Source organism: Rissa tridactyla, chromosome 3, assembly GCF_028500815.1.
Source record: "Rissa tridactyla isolate bRisTri1 chromosome 3, bRisTri1.patW.cur.20221130, whole genome shotgun sequence".
Lineage (NCBI taxonomy): Eukaryota > Metazoa > Chordata > Aves > Charadriiformes > Laridae > Rissa > Rissa tridactyla.
Window position 1 is genome coordinate 65,519,213 of NC_071468.1, and position 21,252 is coordinate 65,540,464.

Below are 21,252 nucleotides of genomic sequence, written 5' to 3' on the forward strand. Positions count from 1 at the left end.
TGTGTCGGGGCGCGGCGGGCCGCCCCCGCAGGCCGAGCATGCTCAGTGGCGGCGGACGGGGCGGCGGGGCCGGCGTTGGCCCCGGTTAGCGCTGCCAGACGGGGCGGCGGGGAGGTGTCGCGCTGCACCGGCCGTTGCGGGCGCGGAGCTCCTTCCCCATGAGCAACCGTGAGGCGGAGGGCGCGGGGAGCGAGCGGCCCCCAGGTGGGGAGGCGGCGGCTGCCCCGCGTTTCTCCGCCGGTGACCGACGGCGTGACCGGGACGGCGCCGAAGGGCCGCTCCGCAGCGCCGGAGCCTGCGCTGGGAAGGGGAGAGGGCGGGTTTGTCCCCGAGGTTGTGTCCCAGGGCTGTCCCCGCGGGGGTGCGTGCCTGCAGGCGTGGGGCCGGGCCCGGGCCCGGTGCACGGCGCGGCAGCCCCTGCGAAAGCCCGTGCCGGGTGGGCTGAGGGGCGGCGGGCTGGGCCCGGTCCCTCGTGAGGGAGAGAAGTGTCGCGGCTTGGTGTAGTTCCCCCGACATGGGAGGCTAGAAGTTTTGGGCGGATTTTAATTCTCAAACCTCATTTGCAAATTTTAATTCCCTCTATCAGTTTATAATACTTTTTTTTTTCCTTTTTGTTTTGCTTTTTAAGAAGATGGCATGCCAGAAGCACTCGGTGAGGAGTCAAGAAGGCTTACCAGAGAACAGCTATATACGATGGCAGCAACAGCTTCGATAAACTTCAGTTCAATGATATGCTATTCAATCCTGGGACCCTTTTTCCCTTCAGAGGTAAAGAAACAATTTAGCCAGCTACTCTTTAGATTATTTTTTTTTTTTGCACGTTGAAAGCTTTGAAAGGATCCTGAATGCTGCGGGACCTTTATGGCTGGCTGTAAGCTCCGAGTTAGACTTTTCAGTTGTGGGAATTTGTAGTGATAGCATGATGCTGGCTAGAATAGATGAGAGTGTGCGTAATGGTGACCTGAATCCTGTCCATGGACTAATTTCATTTTCCCGGTGGCTGCAGAGAAGGTGGCAAACTAATGATACGAGATAGAAGTTGAAATGAATGCTTGGAGAAGTGAAATAGTATTTGCCCAGTTGTTGCATAGCAGTTTGGTAGTAGAGCTGAGATTAAAACTGCCCGTGTCCTGACTTGTATTTCAGTGCCTCAGCCACTCAGTGACTTTTTATTTATAGCTACCACTCTGTTAACTCATGCTGGGCCATCGTTCACTGTGTTAAACTTCCTGACCGAGCAACTGGAGGGAAAAACCCCCCAAAACTCAGCTTATGTTGAGTGAATACAATGCTTAAATGTAGGATGAAAAAACAATGGTTGCGGTACCTTTGCAGCAGAAGGCCGTTTCTCTCATGACCAAGTTGTTCCCAAGTATTAACAAAGAAACGTTAAGATGATTTTTTGTTCTAAATATTCCAACGTACAGCTTGTACCCAAGTAACTGTATTTTGCCAGCTGGATAAGTCAAAAATTTACCTGGTGCGTATTATGGGGAGGCATGACACAGTGAAAATAACGGATATCTCTGTTTACTGCCCTCTCACCATGTGAGGGATTGAAGCTTTGTAGCTAGCTCCACTGCACACTACCTGAAGGCACCTATATAAAAGTTGGTCACCTGTTCGGTATTCATCAAACAGCACAGTGTTTCTATTCATTGAAGAATCACTGTTGTTTTTACCTTGATCACATGGAGTTTTAGTAGAAGTGCAACATGTCTTTAAATTGCTGTGTTACTCCTTTATGAGCCCCTACTGTCTTTGAGAAAGGAAATTGCTTTGTAACTGCATGAATTTTAAAAAAAAAAAAAGTACAGGTATGAACGTTATTCATCTCAAGAATTTGCCTCCGTCTTTGCTCAGTTGTGATCTTTTTTGCAGGCAGAAAAAAAAGGTGCCAGTAACACCTTTGTTGGCCTGATTTTTGGATGCTTTGCTTTGGTCAATTTCTTGACTTCTTTAATCTTGGGAAATTATGTAAGTATAATTGAAGCTGTAATTTATTTCTGTGATGACACAGGTTGGTACATGAAGACATTTCTCTAAGGCTGAGAAAAGAGATGTCTCTCCAGTAGCATTCCTGCAGTCTTCTGTCTGTAGTAACTGGAGCCTGGCCAGTCAGTCTGAATCTGATCTAAGTCTCGTCAGTACAATTTAAAAATTAGCCTTCTACAATTCTTGAGGGTAGCATAGCGTGGCAGATATGTAGCTGTTTTTGTTTCTCTGGTTAACTGTTTGCTTCAGAGTAATTTGCTGATCAATTCTCCTTTCTATTACCTCCTTTCCCTCTACCCCCCATTTTATTTATTGCACTTACTTACATGTTCTGTTTGCTTTTGGCACTGTTCTGAAGGTGGTTTGTTTTGTTTTTATTTCCTTAGTTAGCTGCACCCCTTCTTCTTTTCTGGTATGTTGTCTTTTTCTTAACATTTCCTCCCATTATGACTCTGCTGCTTAACTTGGTTTCCACTTCATTTTACAGCAATGCGAGATAAATGTCTGCAGTTCTTGCAGCTTCAGTTTTCCGACAAATTCAGGATTTTCTCATGCTGGAGAAATTATGAATAAATTTTATAAGTTTGTTTGTTTATATGCTGGAGCACCACTGTCTATGCATTTTTGGCTATGACTGCTCAGGATCATACCCTAAATTTGGGCTGCTGCAGTTTCATGTTATTCTCTTTCTTTGGCTGGGCAGTCTCTTTGCTGACTCCATGGTAAATGGTTTTTCTCTGGTGGTGAGGTGGCTTATCAAGGTGTCACACAAGTGCCATTGGTGAGCCCAGTCTCTCTCGGTGCCTGTGATGGCATTCAACTATGGCACAACCCTCACCAGGTACCTTGCAGGGGGGAGAGAGAGAGTGAGCGTACCATCCTCACTGCAGGCAGGTGAAGGGAGCACCAGCAGAGGTGGACAGTCCAGCAATCAGAAATCCTGAGAGTTTCGGTGAAACTTGGCAAAATGTGGGCTTCAGTAATAATGGCTGAAACACAGGGATTTCTTCCAGGCCTGAACAAGAAAAGAGTCTGAAATACCTGTTGTCCTTAGGGGAAGTTACAGCATGGAATTAGAAGCTTAGGTGCACTTTGTTACAGGATTGAGTTGGCTTTACAGCATGCCTCTTGTCGTCCTTCACCCTGGTGGTGGAGTCTGAAATGAAGGAAAGTGGGGTCCTTTCCCTGGTAATGAATGGGGAAGCCTGAAGCTACTGTGCTTCCTATGGCAAAGCTTTGTGCTATAAAGCTTGTGATAAATTTGCTTTAAAATCATCTTCCATTGACTCTCCTGAGCCACATACGTGGCAGGTATTGCTGTCTTGTCATCACTGACAGTGCTGGAGGGGGAATGTATTACTTTCTGTTTGTTTGCAGTGAGAGTTGCTGCTGTAACCGGCTGCTCTGCAGAAGCTGTGAAATAGTTAACTGCACCATTGTCTTACCATTCTGAAAACTGGGTTAAGTCACTTAACCGTTTAGAATATTTTTAGGTTCAGTATTGCATGAAGGCACACCGGCAGGAGCAGTGTCTCCAGGTCTTTTAGTTACATATGCTATAAAGTGCCACAATGTTTTAATTTCTTAACAGTAATTTACTTTGAAAGATTTTTGATCTAGGCTTGAAATAATAACATGTAAAAATTGTATTTAATTTACAGCTTACACATATTGGAGCAAAATTCATGTTTGTGGCGGGGATGTTTGTTTCAGGATGTGTGACCATTCTGTTCGGGTGAGTGATTTTTCTTGGTTGGTTTTGTTGCATTTATCTTCTAATCATTTTCATCCATATGAAAAGATGGACACAAAACAAAACTAGAAACTCTTGGGTATCCTTTAGGTGTTGGTTAGGTCATGTAACTTTTTATATCTTTACTTTTTATCTGTCCCTTGTAAAGCAGAATTAACACTTCTCATTTTCAGTAAGTTTCAAAGCCTGTTTACTGCTTTGAAAGCGAAGGTTCTATGTATTTAAATTTATTAATTTATATATGTTAAATGCATATGTACTTATTTACATTAATAAATTTATGTATCTATCTATGTAGTTCATGAACAGCAAGAAATCTGTCAAAGTGCAGCAATAAGGGAACTATTTATGCATAATTTTTTAATTCTTTTGTTAAAAATATTGTGTGCAAATGAGCAGCTTTGCCTGGCAGGTAGAGGGGCTAAGCCACTCATTTTAGCAAAATAAAAATTTTATTAACAATGAAGGAAGCTCTTACTAGGTAGTTGTAACTCATTGCGTCAGGCTTCTTGCACAGTTCCTTGGAAGAGCTATGAAATACAACAGAAAATGACATTGGAGTTTTTCACAGGTTAGGTTTTTTGTGGTCTTTTCGCCACCAAAGAATGGGGAAAAGGCGAAAGCTGCCAAAAATAGTTTGGTAAAGTTTGAATTACTTCACCTATGTGATTCAAAAAGATGTGGCAATTGAAAGCATTGAGTGTCTTGTAACTGTGTCCTTTAATGAGTAAAAAATGATGCTCCAGGGCCTTTAGTAGATGAGTTGTTGCATCCTGAGACATCTCCATGTACTGTGTTGTTTTTTTTTTCAGAATGCTGGACAAGGTGCCCAGTGGACCAATGTTCATTGGTTTGTGCTTTTTAGTAAGAGCGATGGATGCAGTCGGTTTTGCAGCAGCAATGACAGCATCATTTTCAATCCTTGCAAAGGCATTTCCCAATAATATAGCTACTGTTCTGGTAAGTACAAAAAACAGTGTTACAGCTGAGTAACCTGCAATACGATAAATTGCCAGTAGGCAGCCTAACACCAGGAGAAGATCTGCTGTCTCATGTGCAGGCATATTTGAAATTGTCACATAATGCGACAATCCTAGAACAAGTTTAGACCTTAGCATGACTTCAATTAAATATAAATTAAGCAGTGTATATTGGTTGCTTATGTTTTGAAAACAGCTGACCATTGATGGCAGTAGTTATCTCTTCAGTTGAAATCAGATTGTTAAAATACTAATACAGCTTTTAGTGACTACTTCTACATGGGTGGTAAGAATCCATGTGGATTGATTCAAGAAATGTGATTGATTCATTCAAATAGTGTTGATTTAAATGACTTAAAGGTGCAAAACTGGAAACAATTTTGATGTCATTTTTCTAATCTGTTGATCAAAGTGATGTATGAGTAGAGGAGAGTTAGAACTTCTTGAAATCTGGAGGGCAGTATTTCTGGTCATCAATGGTTCATTTCAACCAGAGATATTACCATTATTTAATCAGGTTTTATGCAAATTATTTTTTTTCCTAACACCATTTAATAAAATGCTGCTTTTTCTTTCTTTTTTTCAGTGAATTCTGGTTTTGATTCAAATATAAGGTGACAGAAATAACTGGGTTAAATTTTAATGAGTGAACAAATGTTAAGAACATCCTTCAGAACATTTAATAAAATTGGAAAAGTTGGTGCTTTTATTAATATTGTTGTTAAGCTGTATAGTTACTTCTATAAATAAATGTCTATAAAAATTTGACCTCTTAACTAGCAAAAAACATACTAAATTGTATCAGCGGTGAGGAGCTCACAATTTCTTTGGAAAGTAGGTTATACATTGTAATCATTTTTTGGATTTATTCAGTCAATAAGGTTAAGGTTTCATGTTTGCAAATTTTAAAATGTAATTTAAATAGGTAAGTGAAGTAACTTTGACTTAAAGGGATTTAGTTATCTATCTTATAATAAGACTTAAATGAAATTCTGTGGTGGTAGCACCATAAACCTGATGCATAGCTGAAAAGGGTACAAGGTGATGAAGGTCACCTCGTGACCATAATTAGAAACGCTAGACAGCTGTGGCTTGGTAGCTACTTTTGTTTTAAGTCTAGAAAGGGTGCTGTCAGAAGACAAATCGCTTTTAAATGTTGTTTTCCATACTACGTACTCTAATGTCTTGTTCTGCATGAGAATAAAACCTTTTCAAATTCATTCATGTAGATTTACTGTCCTTAAATGGACATGATGGAGAGTTCATGTTACTGTGAGCTCAGCTCTTGGGGGTGGCAGAGGCTGGAGGTAGAAGGAAGAGCTGATTAGTTAAAGCAAGATGCATCCTATGATAAAACCATAAAGGCTGAAGGAATGGATGAGGGATCTTTAGCCTTGCTTTCCGTTGCCCTCCTTGTTAGTGCTAGATACCGAAAAGCACTTTTCCTCTTCTTACCCTTTTGGTACCAGTTTTCAGCCCACCTTTTACCCATCGGGTACCCTAGAGAATGTATGGGGAAGTTATTAAATGTAGGCATGTCAGCCTTGTTGAAGTGGGAAGTTCAGTATCTGTCAACATGATTCCTCTGCTGGAGGAGGTACGAACTTCAGAACATAAGCAATATCACTTTTCTTACAATGTCAGGTGTACCTTTATCCTTCTCTGATCTGTAATAATGCAATGCCTCAGCTCCTCCTCCCTTCCCTCTCCCCACAAATAATTCTTTAATTTAGAAGGACTAAATGACGTACAGCCTGATCTGAAGTCTTGCCAATCATACATAGTTTTTTGTGGTTGGTGAGCAACACAAACGCATTATTTGGATGCAGTTATGTGAACTCATGGTTATGCCACGTGTTGAAGTTTACCAAAATGCCTCAAATCTATCTAGAACTAATTTTAAGGATTTGCCAGTCATATGCTGTGATTTCCTTTCCTAGGAAAGGAAAAGGGTGGGACCCCTTGTGACCGAGGGTAAAGAACTTGGCTATTACAGGCTGTGCCCGCTCTCAGGCCAGCTGACCACTCTGGCATCAGTAAAACTAAAAATCAGGATGAATCCCTGTACTACTTCTCTGGGTCCCAGAAGTTAGTAAAACTTTAAGCAACTATTACCACCAGCTGTTACTTGCTAAAAGGGCGTGGTCTAAGCATTGATCAGTCAAGCATTGAGGCAGATGTTGACAGTGGTGACTATGGTGTTGTGACACAAGATCTAAGTGTAACTGTATTATTGTCCTTTTGAAAATTAGTATCTTGTAAAAGATGCCACATTATTAAATTATAGCCAAAATAATCTCAGTTATCCCCATTGTAATTTCACTGTTATTTCCTACCCTTACTCAGTGAATCCAAACAGTCGGTTATGGAGAGAAAGCTTTTACTTGGCACATGTACCTCATCCCACAAAATAATGATCCGTCGGAGTAGGCTTGCTTGTGTCCTCTCCCTCAGGCTGGAGGGTAAATGCAGGTGGGATCACTTCAGCCTGAGTTGTTCTACAGATGCTTTCCATCAGTAGCGCATTTGTCTCCCCTCAGGACTGGGATGTGTTAGGTGGCAGCAGAGTGGCTAACGCTCCCTGTAGTGTGAAGCAAAGTAAGTGATTGCTGTCACACAGACAACTGCAAAATTCCTTTTGCTCTCCCACTTTGTGGGAAGCTCTCTACTCACCCTTATCCCCCTTGGTGTGATGCACTGCCTTTTTCTTTTCACTAGCCTATGTTGTGCTGCTCCTCCGAAAAATGGATTGCTTTTACTGTTACACTAGAGTTTCTCAGCATTCTGACTTTTTTTTGCTTGCTTTTTTTTTTCATCTTTTAGGGCAGCCTTGAAATTTTTACAGGACTCGGACTGGTGCTGGGCCCACCTTTAGGTGGCTTTTTGTATCAATCGTTTGGTTACGAGGTCCCTTTTATTACACTAGGATGTGTAGTGTTGGTCTTGGTGCCTGTGAATATGTGCATATTACCAAAATACGGTAAGAACCCTTCTTCCCATCTCTTTCATGCACTTCAATTTCTCAAGTACATAGCTGTGTTTTAGAAAAATATCCATTTCTGGTGTCTGATATAACTCAGAGGGCAAAGCTCCAGCTGAATTAACTTGTGACCTTGGTCAGGCCTGTGTTTTAATGCGAACTAAAATTAATGTGTGCAGATGGCCTGGAATGAATCCAACACCTCATGCCTGTCTCCGCAAACACTAAGAAGTCTGTGTGGAAGTGAAGTGAGATAACTTTTTGTTTTCTTTTGTCTCTTTAGCTTCAGGGCTTGTAAAGGATCTGTTGTGTCTTCTTTGTGTCAGCTTGTCATTGCAGCTTATTATGAAAACCTTGGAGAATAACTTCATATATATTGGCTTTTAGAGAAAACTTACAGTGGTTAACTATGGGCTGCTACTGCTGACTTCCCCCCCAGCTCCCCAACCTCTGAAATTGAATGGGGTCATGATATTACTGCCCAGTTTGAAACTACATTAAATAAATTCTAGCTCTGAGCTGGTGGATGCTAATGGATGAACTTTAGTTCGGTGTGTACTTTGAGACCCCATTCAACTACTAGGAGACCACCAGCATCAGGAAGGGAGCATGACTTAGAAATGACACCTCACTGTGACATCTGAAAGAAGCTTCCTGTCTGGAGTGCGGATTGAACATGTAGGAGACCCGAATGACTAGTTGCTTAAAAATTCGAACAGACCTCAACTGATAAATAGCAATCTCTTTATTTTACTTTCACAGTGTGTTTCTCTGGTTGGATATGAATGATTCGTGGATGTTGTTTTGAGTTGAGATGTATCCGAGATTTTCATTTTATAGGGCTAGTGGAGAAGTAATTGTATTTTCACATAATTGGGGATAGTACGTGCTTTTGTTCTTCACGAGTTGGGGATTTGCAATGTTGGAAGCTAAATTTTGTACTTTACTTCTTTCTTTCATCTATCACATTTGCATTTTTAAACGTACTTTTCTTTTTTTATTCCCCTATCAGATTGGGTTTTTTAGTATAAAAATAGTATAGTGCATAATAGTCTACTATTGACTTTCATTTATTAGTTAAGAAGAGTAATAGGACTAGAGAAAGGGAAATAGTGATTTCTTTTCTAAAGCAAGAAGATCAACCATGAGCTTATACTGCTGAAAATAATGCATTTTTCCCCTCTTTTCTCTTGAAACAGATTCGATCCCTAGCAAGGATTCCTTTTGGAAGCTCGTTCTTCTGCCGAAAGTCTTACTACTCTGTCTTACTATATTTTCTCTAAGTGCATGCTTGGGCTTTTTGGATCCCACAATGTCTCTGTTTATACTAAAGAAGGTAAGTCCTGTTAACGTGCAGGGAAGTCTTGGCTTGCTAAATAGTAAATAACTGGTTATAAATGTAGTTTAACTGTCCTAAACAAAATTAGGCCTTATCCAAGTACACTGCTTTAATTAACTGGTAATAATATGATTTCCAAATAACTTGATTTCCACAGTACTGACAAGTCACTGTCTGTTGCCTCTGGGTCTTGGTAACTTTGAGGAAATGTAAGGCCTATAAAATTGTGCTTTTTTTCACCTTAATTGTCTTTCAGCTGCAGAGTACCTTCTATGAACAGGGCAAAGCAGCTGGTTTTGTAAACAGAGGACTTTTTACTCCTTTCTGAAAGCAAATCCTGTAAAACTGCAACAGACACTGACAGCGTTATATCTTTTGATGTGGACATTTGTTTTTTACGGGACATGATGTTGCAGCTCTGCCACATCTTACAGCAATGCCAAAATCAAACTGATTGCAACTATGTAGCCTGCCAGCTGATTTCTTCACTCACTCACTAAAAAAGCAAATGCCATTTTACTTATTTATTTATTTTTAATTTATTTTAATATTTATTTATTTGTTTCCTACTTAATTTTATTTATTTATTTTCCCCATGGGTAATGACTTTGAAGTAAACTGTTTAAGATTCTGTTCCTGTGTGAAAGTAAGCAATGCTCTTTGAGTGATTTATTTATTAATTGTTTTTTCAGGGAATAGTGTTTCACAGATTGTTGTGCTCCTACTTTTCATCTGTGTAATTCAGTACGTAAGAGCACTCATCCAGGGTGGAGGAGACTTGGTGCTAACCTCTTCCATCAGTGGAGATGTGAACGTACGTCTTCCACCACCCAGGGGAGGGATCTGTAATTATTCCACTGTAGAATATCGCACACTGGTGTAACTCTTCCGCTTTCCCTCTGCACTGTGCTAACAGATACTTGCTGTGAGAGGGCCGTAGCCTTCTTGGCAGGTGTTCTAACCACTAAATTAGAGTTATTATCATATACTTGCGTATGGCAAGGAAATAGTGAATATTTATGTAGTCCGTGCCACATGAAACATCCTGGAATTCCCTCTGCCTGGTAATTAAAGCACTCATTTGAGAGTCTAGTATGCTTTTGGTTCATTACACATTTTGTTTCAATATAGAAATATGACTCTGCATTAGGAAAATGTAGACCTCGGGGTGTTTGCAAAAAGACTCTTACTCATTTTCATAAAAAACAGTCTTTGGTTGAAAGGCCAGACTTGTGTTTTATAGCACTACTTACTTTTAAGATGCACTGATATGCAGTGGATGAGTACAGTATTTATGCTTTTCTAAGTGGAAACACCAACTGGATTGGAGAGGTAAAGACTAAATCCACGTAAATTTCCATGTCTGAAGTGTCAGTTTCAAATGTGCCGGATATTAATGTTAGAATCCAGTGTGCTGGCATAGGGACATAGCATAGTGTTTCCTCCTGAGATTATTTAGGCTTTATCTGAGTATGGCTGTGTCAGGTGCTCTCAGTCCATGCCTAGAAATATAATTGAAGGAAACTGGAGCAAGCTCTGCTGATGACTTCAAATACTTGAAAAACCTCTGTATGGTACCAGTAAAATACTTAAAATCACACATTTCAGTATTTTGGCCTAAAATATAATTATTGAGTTGTTGTGTAATGAACGTAGCACATATGGTTTGTTGCTTTGGTGTTTTTTTTGTTTTATTTGTCTTCCTTCCCATAGTTTAAACTCCCAGCTGGCTACGTGGGCTTGGTATTCCTCGGTTTGGCACTCTCGTACTCCCTGTCTTCTCCCCTCCTTGGACTCATAAGCGACAAACGGCCAGTGAGTACTACCCTGCTGCTTGTGCAGGATTAGTAAAGCACTCTGTGGACTTCTCATATCGAAGCAGTGGATGTAGGCCTGGTCCTGTAAAGGGATCTGTCTTTCAGGACCTTGCACATGCACTGAATACTGTCAAGTTGAAGGTCTCTTTTGCCAAGTCCAAGTAATGTCCAAAATAGTAAAGGATGTCAGGCAAATATCCTGTAGTTGAAATGTGTTGAGCTTTTCTGGTGGACTAGGCACAATCGAGTTCCAGCCAATAGGGAACAGAGAGTAGGAAAACGTGTCCCACTTACTCATGCTTTTGTCCACATCTAAGTTTATCAGCTTCTGAGAAGAGGAGTAAAGATGTTCTGGTTAGCTGTATTGACTTTGTCTCTTAAAAAGTGTAACATTCAAATTAGATCAGCACACTGGCTGGCTATGGTTCTCTAGCTCTTAACTGCACCATAGAAAGAGCCTATGACAGTGATATACCTAAAACTGTCTGGTTGACAGCCACTGCTAATTCATCAAGAAAACATACACTGAATGCTGTGCATGAATGGCACTGCCAGTTTTCTGATGCTGGTTTTTTTTCCCACCACAAACTAATAAGTCTATGGGACTGGATGGGATTCACCCAAGAGTACTCAGGGAGCTGGCGGGAGAGCTCACCAAGCCTCTCTCCATCATTTATCAACAATCTTGGTCAACAGGGCAGGTGCCAGATGACTGGAGGGTGGCTAATGTGACGCCCATCTACAAGAAGGGTCGGAAGGAGGATCCGGGGAATTACAGGCCTGTCAGCCTGACCTCGGTACCGGGAAAGATCATGGAGAGGATCATCTTGAGTGAGCTCTCACGGCAAGTGCGGGGCAGCCAAGGGATCAGGGCCAGCCAGCATGGGTTTAGGAAAGGGAGCTCCTGCTTAACCAACCTGATCTCTTTCTGTGACCATGTGACCCGCCTTCTGGATGTGGGGAAAGCTGTGGACGTTGTCTATCTGGACTTTGGTAAGGCCTTTGACAGCGTCCCCCACAGCATTCTCCTGGAGAAGCTGGCGAATCATGGCATAGACAAGTGTACTCTTCGCTGGGTTAAAAACTGGCTGGATGGCCGTGCCCAGAGAGTTGTGATTAATGGGGTGAAATCCTCTTGGCGGCCGGTCACCAGTGGTGTCCCTCAGGGCTCAGTTTTGGGGCCGGTTTTGTTTAATATCTTTATCAATGATCTGGATGAGGGGTTTGAGTGCACCCTCAGTAAGTTTGCAGATGACACCAAGCTAGGTGGGAGTGTTGATCTGCTTGAGGGTAGGAAGGCTCTGCAGAGGGACCTGGACAGGCTGGATCGATGGGCCAAGGCCAACTGTATGAGGTTTAATAAGGCCAAGTGCCGGGTCCTGCATTTTGGTCACAATAACCCCAAGCAACGCTACAGGCTTGGGGAAGAGTGGCTGGAAAGCTGCGCGGCAGAAAAGGACCTGGGGGTGCTGGTGGACAGCCAGCTTAACATGAGCCAGCAGTGTGCCCAGGTGGCCAAGAAGGCCAACAGCATTCTGGCTTGTATCAGGAATAGTGTGGCCAGCAGGAGCAGGGAAGTGATCGTGCCTCTGTACTTGGCACTGGTGAGGCCTCACCTCGAGTGCTGTGTTCAGTTCTGGGCCCCTCTGTACGAGAGGGACATAGAAGTGCTGGAGCGTGTCCGGAGGAGAGCTACCAGGCTGGTGAGGGGTCTGGAGACCAGGTCATATGAGGGGAGGCTGAGGGAGCTGGGCATGTTTAGCTTGGAGAAGAGGAGGCTGAGGGGAGACCTCATTGCCCTCTACAACTACCTGAAAGGAGGTTGGAGAGAGGCGGGTGTTGGCCTCTTCTCCCAGGTGAATAATGACAGGACCAGAGGAAATGGTCTGAAGTTGCGGCAGGGGAGGTGTAGATTAGATATTAGGAGGAATTACTTTACTGAAAGAGTGGTCAGGCACTGGAACAGCCTGCCCAGGGAGGTGGTTGAGTCACCATCCCTAGAGGTGTTTAAGAAGCATCTAGATGTGGCACTTCAGGGCATGCTCTAGTGGCAGAGATTGTAGGTTGTTGGATTTTGGGTTTTGTTTTGTTTTGTTTTTTTGGGGGGTTTTTTTTGTGTGTGTGTATGGTTGGACTTGATGATCTCAAAGGTCCTTTCCAACTATGAAGATTCTATGATTCTATAATGATGGCCTTTTGCACATGAGAATTACATGCGATGCTACATGATATTTCTTATACTAAGGAAGAGTAAGACCTAAAATACTTCACTAACAGAGCAAAGCTGCTCACAACTCCGTTACTCAGTATCCTGAAGAAATCTCTATTAAGCAGCTGCTGCCAGTGATTGCACTGGTGGCAAGGAAATGTGAATTCATTGTTTCTTGATGGTGTTCAGAACTGGCAGAGAAATTGTGAACTGCCAGTTTGTGTGTAATGATGGTCTCTACAGGAGCAGGACTCTCTAGGAGATGAAGATTTAGAAGAGGGTTTTTAGGAAAGACAAAATAGTTAAATTACAAATTCACGTCTTTAAATTATATACCTCTTTTCTTTCACAGAACCTCAGGAAGTGGCTGCTGGTATTTGGAGGCTTAATGACAGCACTGTGCTTTTTCATGTTAGGACCTGCCCCTGTACTGCACATTGAAAGGTACAGAAGTGCCTCTTCTTGAACCTGTCCCTTTATGTGATGTTTTTGCAATAGCTATCATGACCGTTGTCATGTGTGTCTGCAAGTCTATAATTAGCACCTCTGACCATGAAACAGGTGTTTTTTCTAACGTGAGACCATGAATACAAAGCAGTGGAAGCATCTGAAAATGGAGACTTTACAGCTTTGTAAAATAGATCCTTTTCCTTTGCTTTTTACTGTTACTGTGTTTCCTCACGTTAATGCATGTGGTGGGAAGAATGCTGTTTTTTATTTTCCTTTCCTTCAAGTTCTGTGGCACTTCCAGTGCAGCAAAACGAAGTTCTCTTTCTGTCTTACTTTTCAATTTTCTCTTTTTCACGAGTGTTTCTTAACTATGGGGTTTATTTGTGTGTCTATGCAGCAGTATTATTTTTTTCACCTCTCTACGTATAGCTTACTGAGGAAAATGCCAAGATTATAGCTTTGTTTTCAGCTAGCTAAGTAAAGACAACGTCTGTTGCACCTGAACACTGCATTGCCATGTCTCTCAAATTAATTCACAGCAAAACACTGCTACATTTACAAAACAGCTGTACAGTCCTTTTGTCCTAGGTTATATACTCTGTTAAAGATGATAGACTTGCTAGTCTGCAGAATTAGTCAACTCCTTCCTCCTAGACTTCTCATTTTTAAAGAAGTTCATACATCTGAAACTTGTAAGATCATACATTTGAGCTGGTGAGAAAAAGAAATGAGTAAAATCTTAAACATTCTTTTCTTTAGCTATGTCTATTTGGTTGTAATATATTGGGCTACAAAATTTGAGCTGCAAAATCCTTCACTTGTGCAACAAACCATGTCTAGAGCTTGAACATATGTATTGCTGATTTAAGCTTGGCTATCTACCTCTTTATGTGCTTCTCTGAAAATGAACTGCATTTGACAAATACTGCATTTGACAAATACTTCATTTGAGCACAGGATATTCAAATTGTTTTACAAAGTCTTTTAAGCATAGAAATGTGTTTTTCAAGTCTTAGCGTTCAATTAAAGTACAATTCCTTTTGTCTTCAAGAAACCTAGTTTTCTGATCAGTCACGGAGAGATGATATAGCAGCCTTCAGTCTAACAGGGTCCTTACTTGAAAAGAGTCTTCAGCAGCTAACTTCTTTTAAATGCCTCTTTTTCAGTCAGCTGTGGATGTTTGTGCTAGTGCTGGTTTTGATTGGCTTTTCCCTTGGCATGAGTGCTATCCCAGTGTTTCCAGAGATACTGCACTGTGCATAGTAAGTAACTCGGTCCAACGCATCTTTCATGTTACTGACAGTAGGAAACTGCAACTAATTTTCAGGCGTGAATATGAAGTGGGGGTTTGGTGTGGCTTTTTCCTCCCTTTTTGACAAAGGCAGGGAGTAACACTTAAATGCTTCCACTACTCTTTTGTCTTAGTTTTTTCTGACTGAGCACCCCAGTCATTATACTACAAATATAATTTTGGAAACGTGTACCTCAGTACTATGAACACACTGAAGTCCATCAGACTTTGGGTCTCATACTGTGGGGTGACCTGTGTGTGGTTTCATATACATAGGATTTATTTCAGCTTCTGAGGACAATTAATAGCAAGCAGTTTTCATTGGGTTTTTCAGACTGCATTGGCTTTGAGAGCTGCGCCTACAGGAGTCATAGTTGTGCAAAGTACAAGGTCTGTGATGTGGCTTAGCAGTAATGACCTAGAAGGGTCTTGATTTACTAGTATGTTCCTCTTGGAACAATGCCTTTCCCTCTTAAAAGCCACCTGTCACTGTTTTACACTTGCCGTATGAAACATGGGGAATGAGCAATGGTGTGATGTTAGGAATGATACTCGGAAGACATCAGAGATGAGGAGTAGCACTGCAATCTTCCAGAGAGGCAGCAAAGTAGTAAGTACTGGGTAAACAGACATGATTCCACTGTACAGTTTTGTTTGTTAACTATTTATGCTGTGTCTAAATTAAAAGGAGGGAAAAAACTGTCTGTAGGGGAAGGCTATAGACTGAGATGCAATACTGTATTGTACTACTCCAACTGGTCTGTCTTTCTGTAGTGAGAATGGATTTGAAGAAGGTCTGAGTCTGCTGGGACTGGTGTCTGGGCTCTTCAATGCCATGTGGTCCCTTGGGTAGGTGTATAGTCACCTCTTTGTAAGTGTTTGTTTCTTCCACGCTATTGCCACACAAAAGCCTGCTGCATTACAACCAGAAGTCTTGCATTGCAGTCATTGTGTTGACCTTGATTCAAAAAGTTCTTGCTAAAAACGTGCCTGGTGGACATGTTAAAACAAAGCTTTTTACCCAACAAAGGGCTGAACTTGCCTTCTTTGAAATGTATTGCCCTGCATATCAAAAAGCTACAGTGATTGAGTGGATGTTAGCTTGCACTTCTGTGCGGTGTTTTTTGTTGTCACTGAAATATTTAATGCTCAATATAGAGAGAGGTGGACCATAATTTTTTACAAAGCTAAGTCCACTCACGTGGAGGGAGCTAGAAGGTGTCTGCTCCTGACTTACTCTGTTCTTCCCTTTTCATTTTCCACATTTCCTCTTTTTGTCTGGGATAGCTTAGGGTAGAATCTTGTCTTTCAGCCACAGACGTTATTTAAGGTCTGTGTTTGCGTAGCTTCACAGAGTGTGTCTATTTATTACCTAGTGGTCATCGCAGAAATGAGTGAAAGGCACTACTGGCCATGTGACTCTTCAGAATGGTCACTTGATGGGAAGTGACAGAGTCCCCCTGTTGACAGCCATTTCCAGGATTTTTTTATCTGTGCTTGTAGTCCTTTGTGGCTGCAGGTGGGTTTCAGTGGTACAAATTTGCACTGTTTTTTCCAAGCTAACCGAAGTTCTAGCTGTCCTGTTTATTTGGCATAGGGTTCAGTACAAATAGAGATAGGTAGGATAAAGTTACCAAACCATGTTATCAAACATGGTTTTATTATGTGACTTGGTTCCAGGAAGTCTTTCTAGTTTTACAGTTTTGTCCCTTTCTGTAGCAAGAGACCATGTCATGCAAGAGCTTTCATAACGTGACAGCAGCTGCATAATTTTTCATGGCATTCCTAGACAGGTATGAAGGTGTAGGGCGGTTACGTACAGCTCAACCTTACAGTGACCACATCCGTCACAATGTGCCTCCCTACCTGCCTGTTTCCATCAGTCTTTGGTCTTGAAGTTTGGAAGGTTTACATTTTGAGGGATGAGAGTTTAAATTTCTTTTATGCTAGAATTGATCGGTGTAGATGCCCTGTTAGAACATGGTCCTGAATGGGACCTCTGAGCTACCCCAGAAACAGAAAAAGTGCATTCAGCTTCCTGATGACGATCCTATTTCCAGATAAGGAGGTAACTATTATTGAGGCCATGGCAAACAAAGAATTAATGCTTACTGTGGATTATAGGAAAGTTAGGTCTGTGGAAGACAATCTCTTTATTGACAAAGAAGAGAGAATCAATGGAGGGAGGCCACAAAACACAATAAAAAGTTCTCTGAGAATATGATGTTATCTTTTCTGTTTGGGATGACGATACCTGATTTGATTTGTTGCAGGGCATTTGCAGGTCCCACTCTCGGAGGATTTCTAAATGAAAAGCTGGGTTTTGAATGGGCTTCAGCCATCCAAGGAGGATGGGCACTATTAACTGTAAGTAATGTTTTTTTGATTTTTATATCTATTGCAGTTATGAGCTGTTGCATAAGGTTATTATTATTATTACAGTTGTAACTGTTTCCTCAAAGGGTCTTGCAACTGGAATATTCTATATCACTGAGGCAACAAGGAGAAGGTATGTTGAGATATTTATTCTTTATTTTACTTGCAGCCATCTAAAGCAAACCTTTGGAAGCTGTGATTCCATTTTTATCTCACTAGCAACCTGATAATGAATGAAAAGATGTGCAGTAAAAGTATTGCTTAAATTCTTTGTATGCTTTCCTAAATCCCTACTGACCTAAACAGAGACCTAAACCAGGACTGTGACATTAACAAGCAAACCCTACTGATGGTTCCTCCAGGAGGGTGTCTGTGAGCTGGAATATAGCTGGATGGTCGCATCCAGAAGGTAGTGGTCAACAGCTCAATGTCCAGATGGAGATCAGTGACGAGTGGTGGCCCTCAGGGGTCTGTATTGGGACCAGTACTGTTCAATATCTTCATCAATGACATAGTGGGATCAAGTGCACCCTCAGCCAATTTGCAGATGACACCAAGCTGTGTGGTACAATTGACACGCCTGAGGGACAGGATTCCATCTGGTATCAACATGGGCTGGAGTATGAAGGGATTGAGAGTAGCCCTGCTGAGAGGCACTTGGGGGTACTGGAGGATGAAAAGCTGGACATGAGCTGACACTGCACTTGCAGCCCAGAAAGCCAGCTGCATCCTGGGCTGCATCAAAAGAAGCATAGCCAGCAGGTTGAGGGAGGTGATTCTGACCCTCTACTCTGCTCTTGTGAGACCTCACCGGGAGTACTGCATCCAGGTCTGGAGTCCTCACCACAAGAAGGACATGGACCTGTTGGAACAGGTCCAGCAGAGGGACATGAAAGATGATCAGAGGGATGGAGCACCTCCCCCATAAGGACAGGCTGAGAGAGATGGAATCATTCAGCCTGGAGAAGAGAAGGCTCCAGGGGGATCTTATAGCAGCCTTCCAGTACTTAAAGGGGGCTACAGGAAAGATGTGGAGAAACTTTTTAATAGGGCCTATAGCAATAGGACAAGGGATAATGGTTTTAAACTAAAAGAGGGTATATGCAGACTAGATGTGAGGAAGAAATTTTTCACTCTGAGGGTGGTGAAACACTGGAACAGGTTGCCTAGAGAGGTGGTAGACACCCCATCCCTGGAAGCATTCAGGGTAAGGTTGGACAGGGCTTTGAGCAACCTGATGACATGAAGAAGTCCCTGCTTGTTGCAGGGAGGTTGGACTAGATGACTTCTAAAGGTCACTTCCAACCTGAACCATTCTGTGAAACGATAGGTATGAAAGCGATAGTACGCGGTTCTGTGCAATAGTGAGGAACCAAATCCAGTGATCCACATAGTTCTTTCCACATAATGTGTGGCTTTTTTGCTATGATGTTGGCGTTGAATAGAAGTATCTAGAGAATATTAAACCTGTTTCTTCCCTCCTGTTCCTCTCCTTCTGAAAACAGTTCCAGTTCCAGTCTTCACAATCCTCCTGGTAATAATGAAGAAAGAACTCATCTGATGGGCAGTGACACATAGCCAGGCATACTTTCAATTCTCTGTTTACTGTTGTGGTTTAACCTAGTGTTGAGATGAGTGGACTTAACAGTGTTTCATTATTCTGGCGCTGGCATACATGATCCCTTGGTGAACAACTAGTTGTGGTTTAATCGTAGCTGCATCACTGTTTTGAAACACTAAACACTGACTGCCTTTCTTTTGTAAGTCCTTGTGTAGATTGGCTGAAGTGATGAGTAACCCTCAGATGTCAGCCTGTTTAATTGTGTTCCACATACAGTGCACCACTGTATGTGAAGATGTGTGCTTTCAAATGTCTGGTTTCTATACTTGAGCCTGCTGTGCATTATTCTTGGGTAAAGCTACTATTTTGCTACCGTGATTTTTCTGTATTTTTTTAAAGAAAGTTCATTATCTTGTAATACTTTAACTGATAACATAAAATGTTGAAATGGAATTTGAAATGACAAAGCATTAAGCACAATATTGTTTTCAATAAAGCAACTTTTTTTCCTAAGTTTTGTGAATTTTTCTAAGACAATAAGAGTTTAAAAGACTTTGCATCTACCAGCACTTGTATTATCTTGAAAGTGCCTGCAGAGGGGAAGGAAAGGTAATTAAGAGAAGACAGCTATCGGATGTTCGGTCCTGGAGGCGATGCAGTATGGTGTGTATATACGTACAGGCACAGACATATGTATGTTTGTCTTGTACATGAAGACCCTGCTTAGTGTGTGTGAGATCTATTTTACTAATAAATGCCTGCTGAAATTTTTGTAATAATTGCCTCTGCGACAGTAAATCTATCAAAAGTCTAGGGCTACTATTTTCCAGCAATGGGGGGAAAAAAATCTCACCTCCACCAGAGGCTTGGAAAAAGAGGCAAGGAGAACTGAGACAAGGGCATGCTTGGCAAACTGACGCTAGACTTCTTGACCTTGGTTGGGCTTAAGGACAAATAAAAGACTGTTGCCACAGAACTGGGTCCTAGAATGGGTTCTACCCATTTTTCCCTAAATAAGAAAAGTGGTCTAGTCCTAGTTTCTCTTTTGAGAAGCTACGGGAATTTACATGAGAAATACTTCTTTCTCTGCCAGAGACCTTTTTGGGGGCACTAGCAAGAAGAACTGCTCTGTAGCCAGCAGAACTGTGAAGCATCAGGGTACCAAAGGGCAGGCTTCCCCTGGGAACATTCTGGCAGTATCTCCCTTTCCTTTTGTATCAGGTGTTAGACTTCATTGAAAACGGGAATGTACACCTCAACCAATTGTGAAGCGCTGACCCTGCCGGTGCCAATGGCGAGGCAGGTGAGAAGGAGCTGAGACGACTAGAGGTAGACACAAGGTGCACGAGGTGCAGATCTGTAGACATGAGACTTAATTAGCTCTCTCTGGGGAATGGCTTGTTCACTTAACCCAAATTGTGCTGTTAGGGCTTGAAGTGGCCAGGATTACCAGAAGGAACACAAATATCATTGAAATTAATGAGCTGTCCTGCAATGCATGAACTTCACCAGACCTCCAGTAGAAACTAGACAGGCTTAACTAACCGCTCTAGGTTTCTGGCAACACGTTTTCCCCCGTCTTCATTCTTTCATGTGCACAATGGAGGCGAAAGAAACCTGAAGAGGAATCCTGATTTCCACGCTTGTTGTTCAAATCAACTCACAAGCATGTTCTCCTGCCATGATTGTCCAGGGGTCCTGGAACCACGATTAAAGCAGAGCAGTGGAGTCTCCTCTGGGAAACTCAGCAACCCCCTGGCTAGTCCTATGCTTGTCTCATGTGGTGGCAGGTCTAAATATTCATTTGCTAACACAGTTGTACAGTCTGTGAATCTGGGATAGGTAGGGACCATGCCAGGTGTAGACAAAGTACATTTGGCTAGATTGGAGGAGCCCCGAGCTGGGATGGCACCAGCAGTGCCCATGTGGCAGCACCGAGCTCGGGGCCGGCCGCCTGCCTCCTGCAGCCCCTCCTGTGCCCCACACCCTCGAGTTTGGCCAGGAATGTGTCTGTGCTGGTCTTTGCTGAGATTTCCCAAACTCTGGCTTGTTCTCCTGCTGTGACCTGGGCTTGCCTTGAGCTGCGTTACTACAGCAATGCCACACCTGAACCTTTCGCAGATCTGGCGGGCGACACGTTTCTTCAGCTGCGGCACAGTGGTGACTTCTCCGTGACTTCTCTGCTGGTGGTGTAAGGCAGAATTGCTCAATGCTGGCGGCTCTCTTGGCTTTGGTGTTGTGAGGCAGGGTGCTTGCATCTCCTGGTGTCGGCTTTCTGCCACTCTGGGGAATTCCCAGGTTTTGTGCAAAACTTTCCCTTTTAAAGCCCCCGTCTTTCCTTGTCCCCATCCTCCTCTTGGGTGACTTCCAGGCTGCAGACATGGGTCTTCCTAAAGCCTGTGCCTCTGCCATGTTTTTGGTGCTGTCTGCTCTGGAGGCCTGTGCCCTGCACACCTAGGTTGCAGACGTCTATGTGCATAACGTAGTCTTGTCAGAGGACA

General features: G+C 42.5%; 1 protein-coding gene across 3 annotated transcripts; it reads left to right on the forward strand.

Moving 5' to 3' along the window:
- SLC18B1 (solute carrier family 18 member B1) lies at positions 1–19,530 on the forward strand. 3 transcript variants are annotated; one of them, XM_054195950.1, is made up of 14 exons: positions 1–84; positions 629–768; positions 1,882–1,977; positions 3,657–3,730; positions 4,561–4,708; positions 7,552–7,708; positions 8,908–9,044; positions 10,761–10,862; positions 13,426–13,517; positions 14,690–14,785; positions 15,589–15,663; positions 17,088–17,181; positions 17,277–17,323; positions 18,696–19,530. In XM_054195950.1, the coding sequence occupies exons 1-14, from the start codon at positions 39–41 to the stop codon at positions 18,766–18,768; spliced, it is 1,377 nt and encodes a 458-aa protein (XP_054051925.1). In that variant the 5' UTR covers positions 1–38; the 3' UTR covers positions 18,769–19,530. The 3 variants fall into 3 exon arrangements, with proteins under 3 accessions (XP_054051925.1, XP_054051926.1, XP_054051923.1); XM_054195951.1 differs by having other exon boundaries at positions 64–204; positions 632–768; XM_054195948.1 differs by having other exon boundaries at positions 65–204.
- Positions 19,531–21,252: the final 1,722 nt, after the last annotated feature.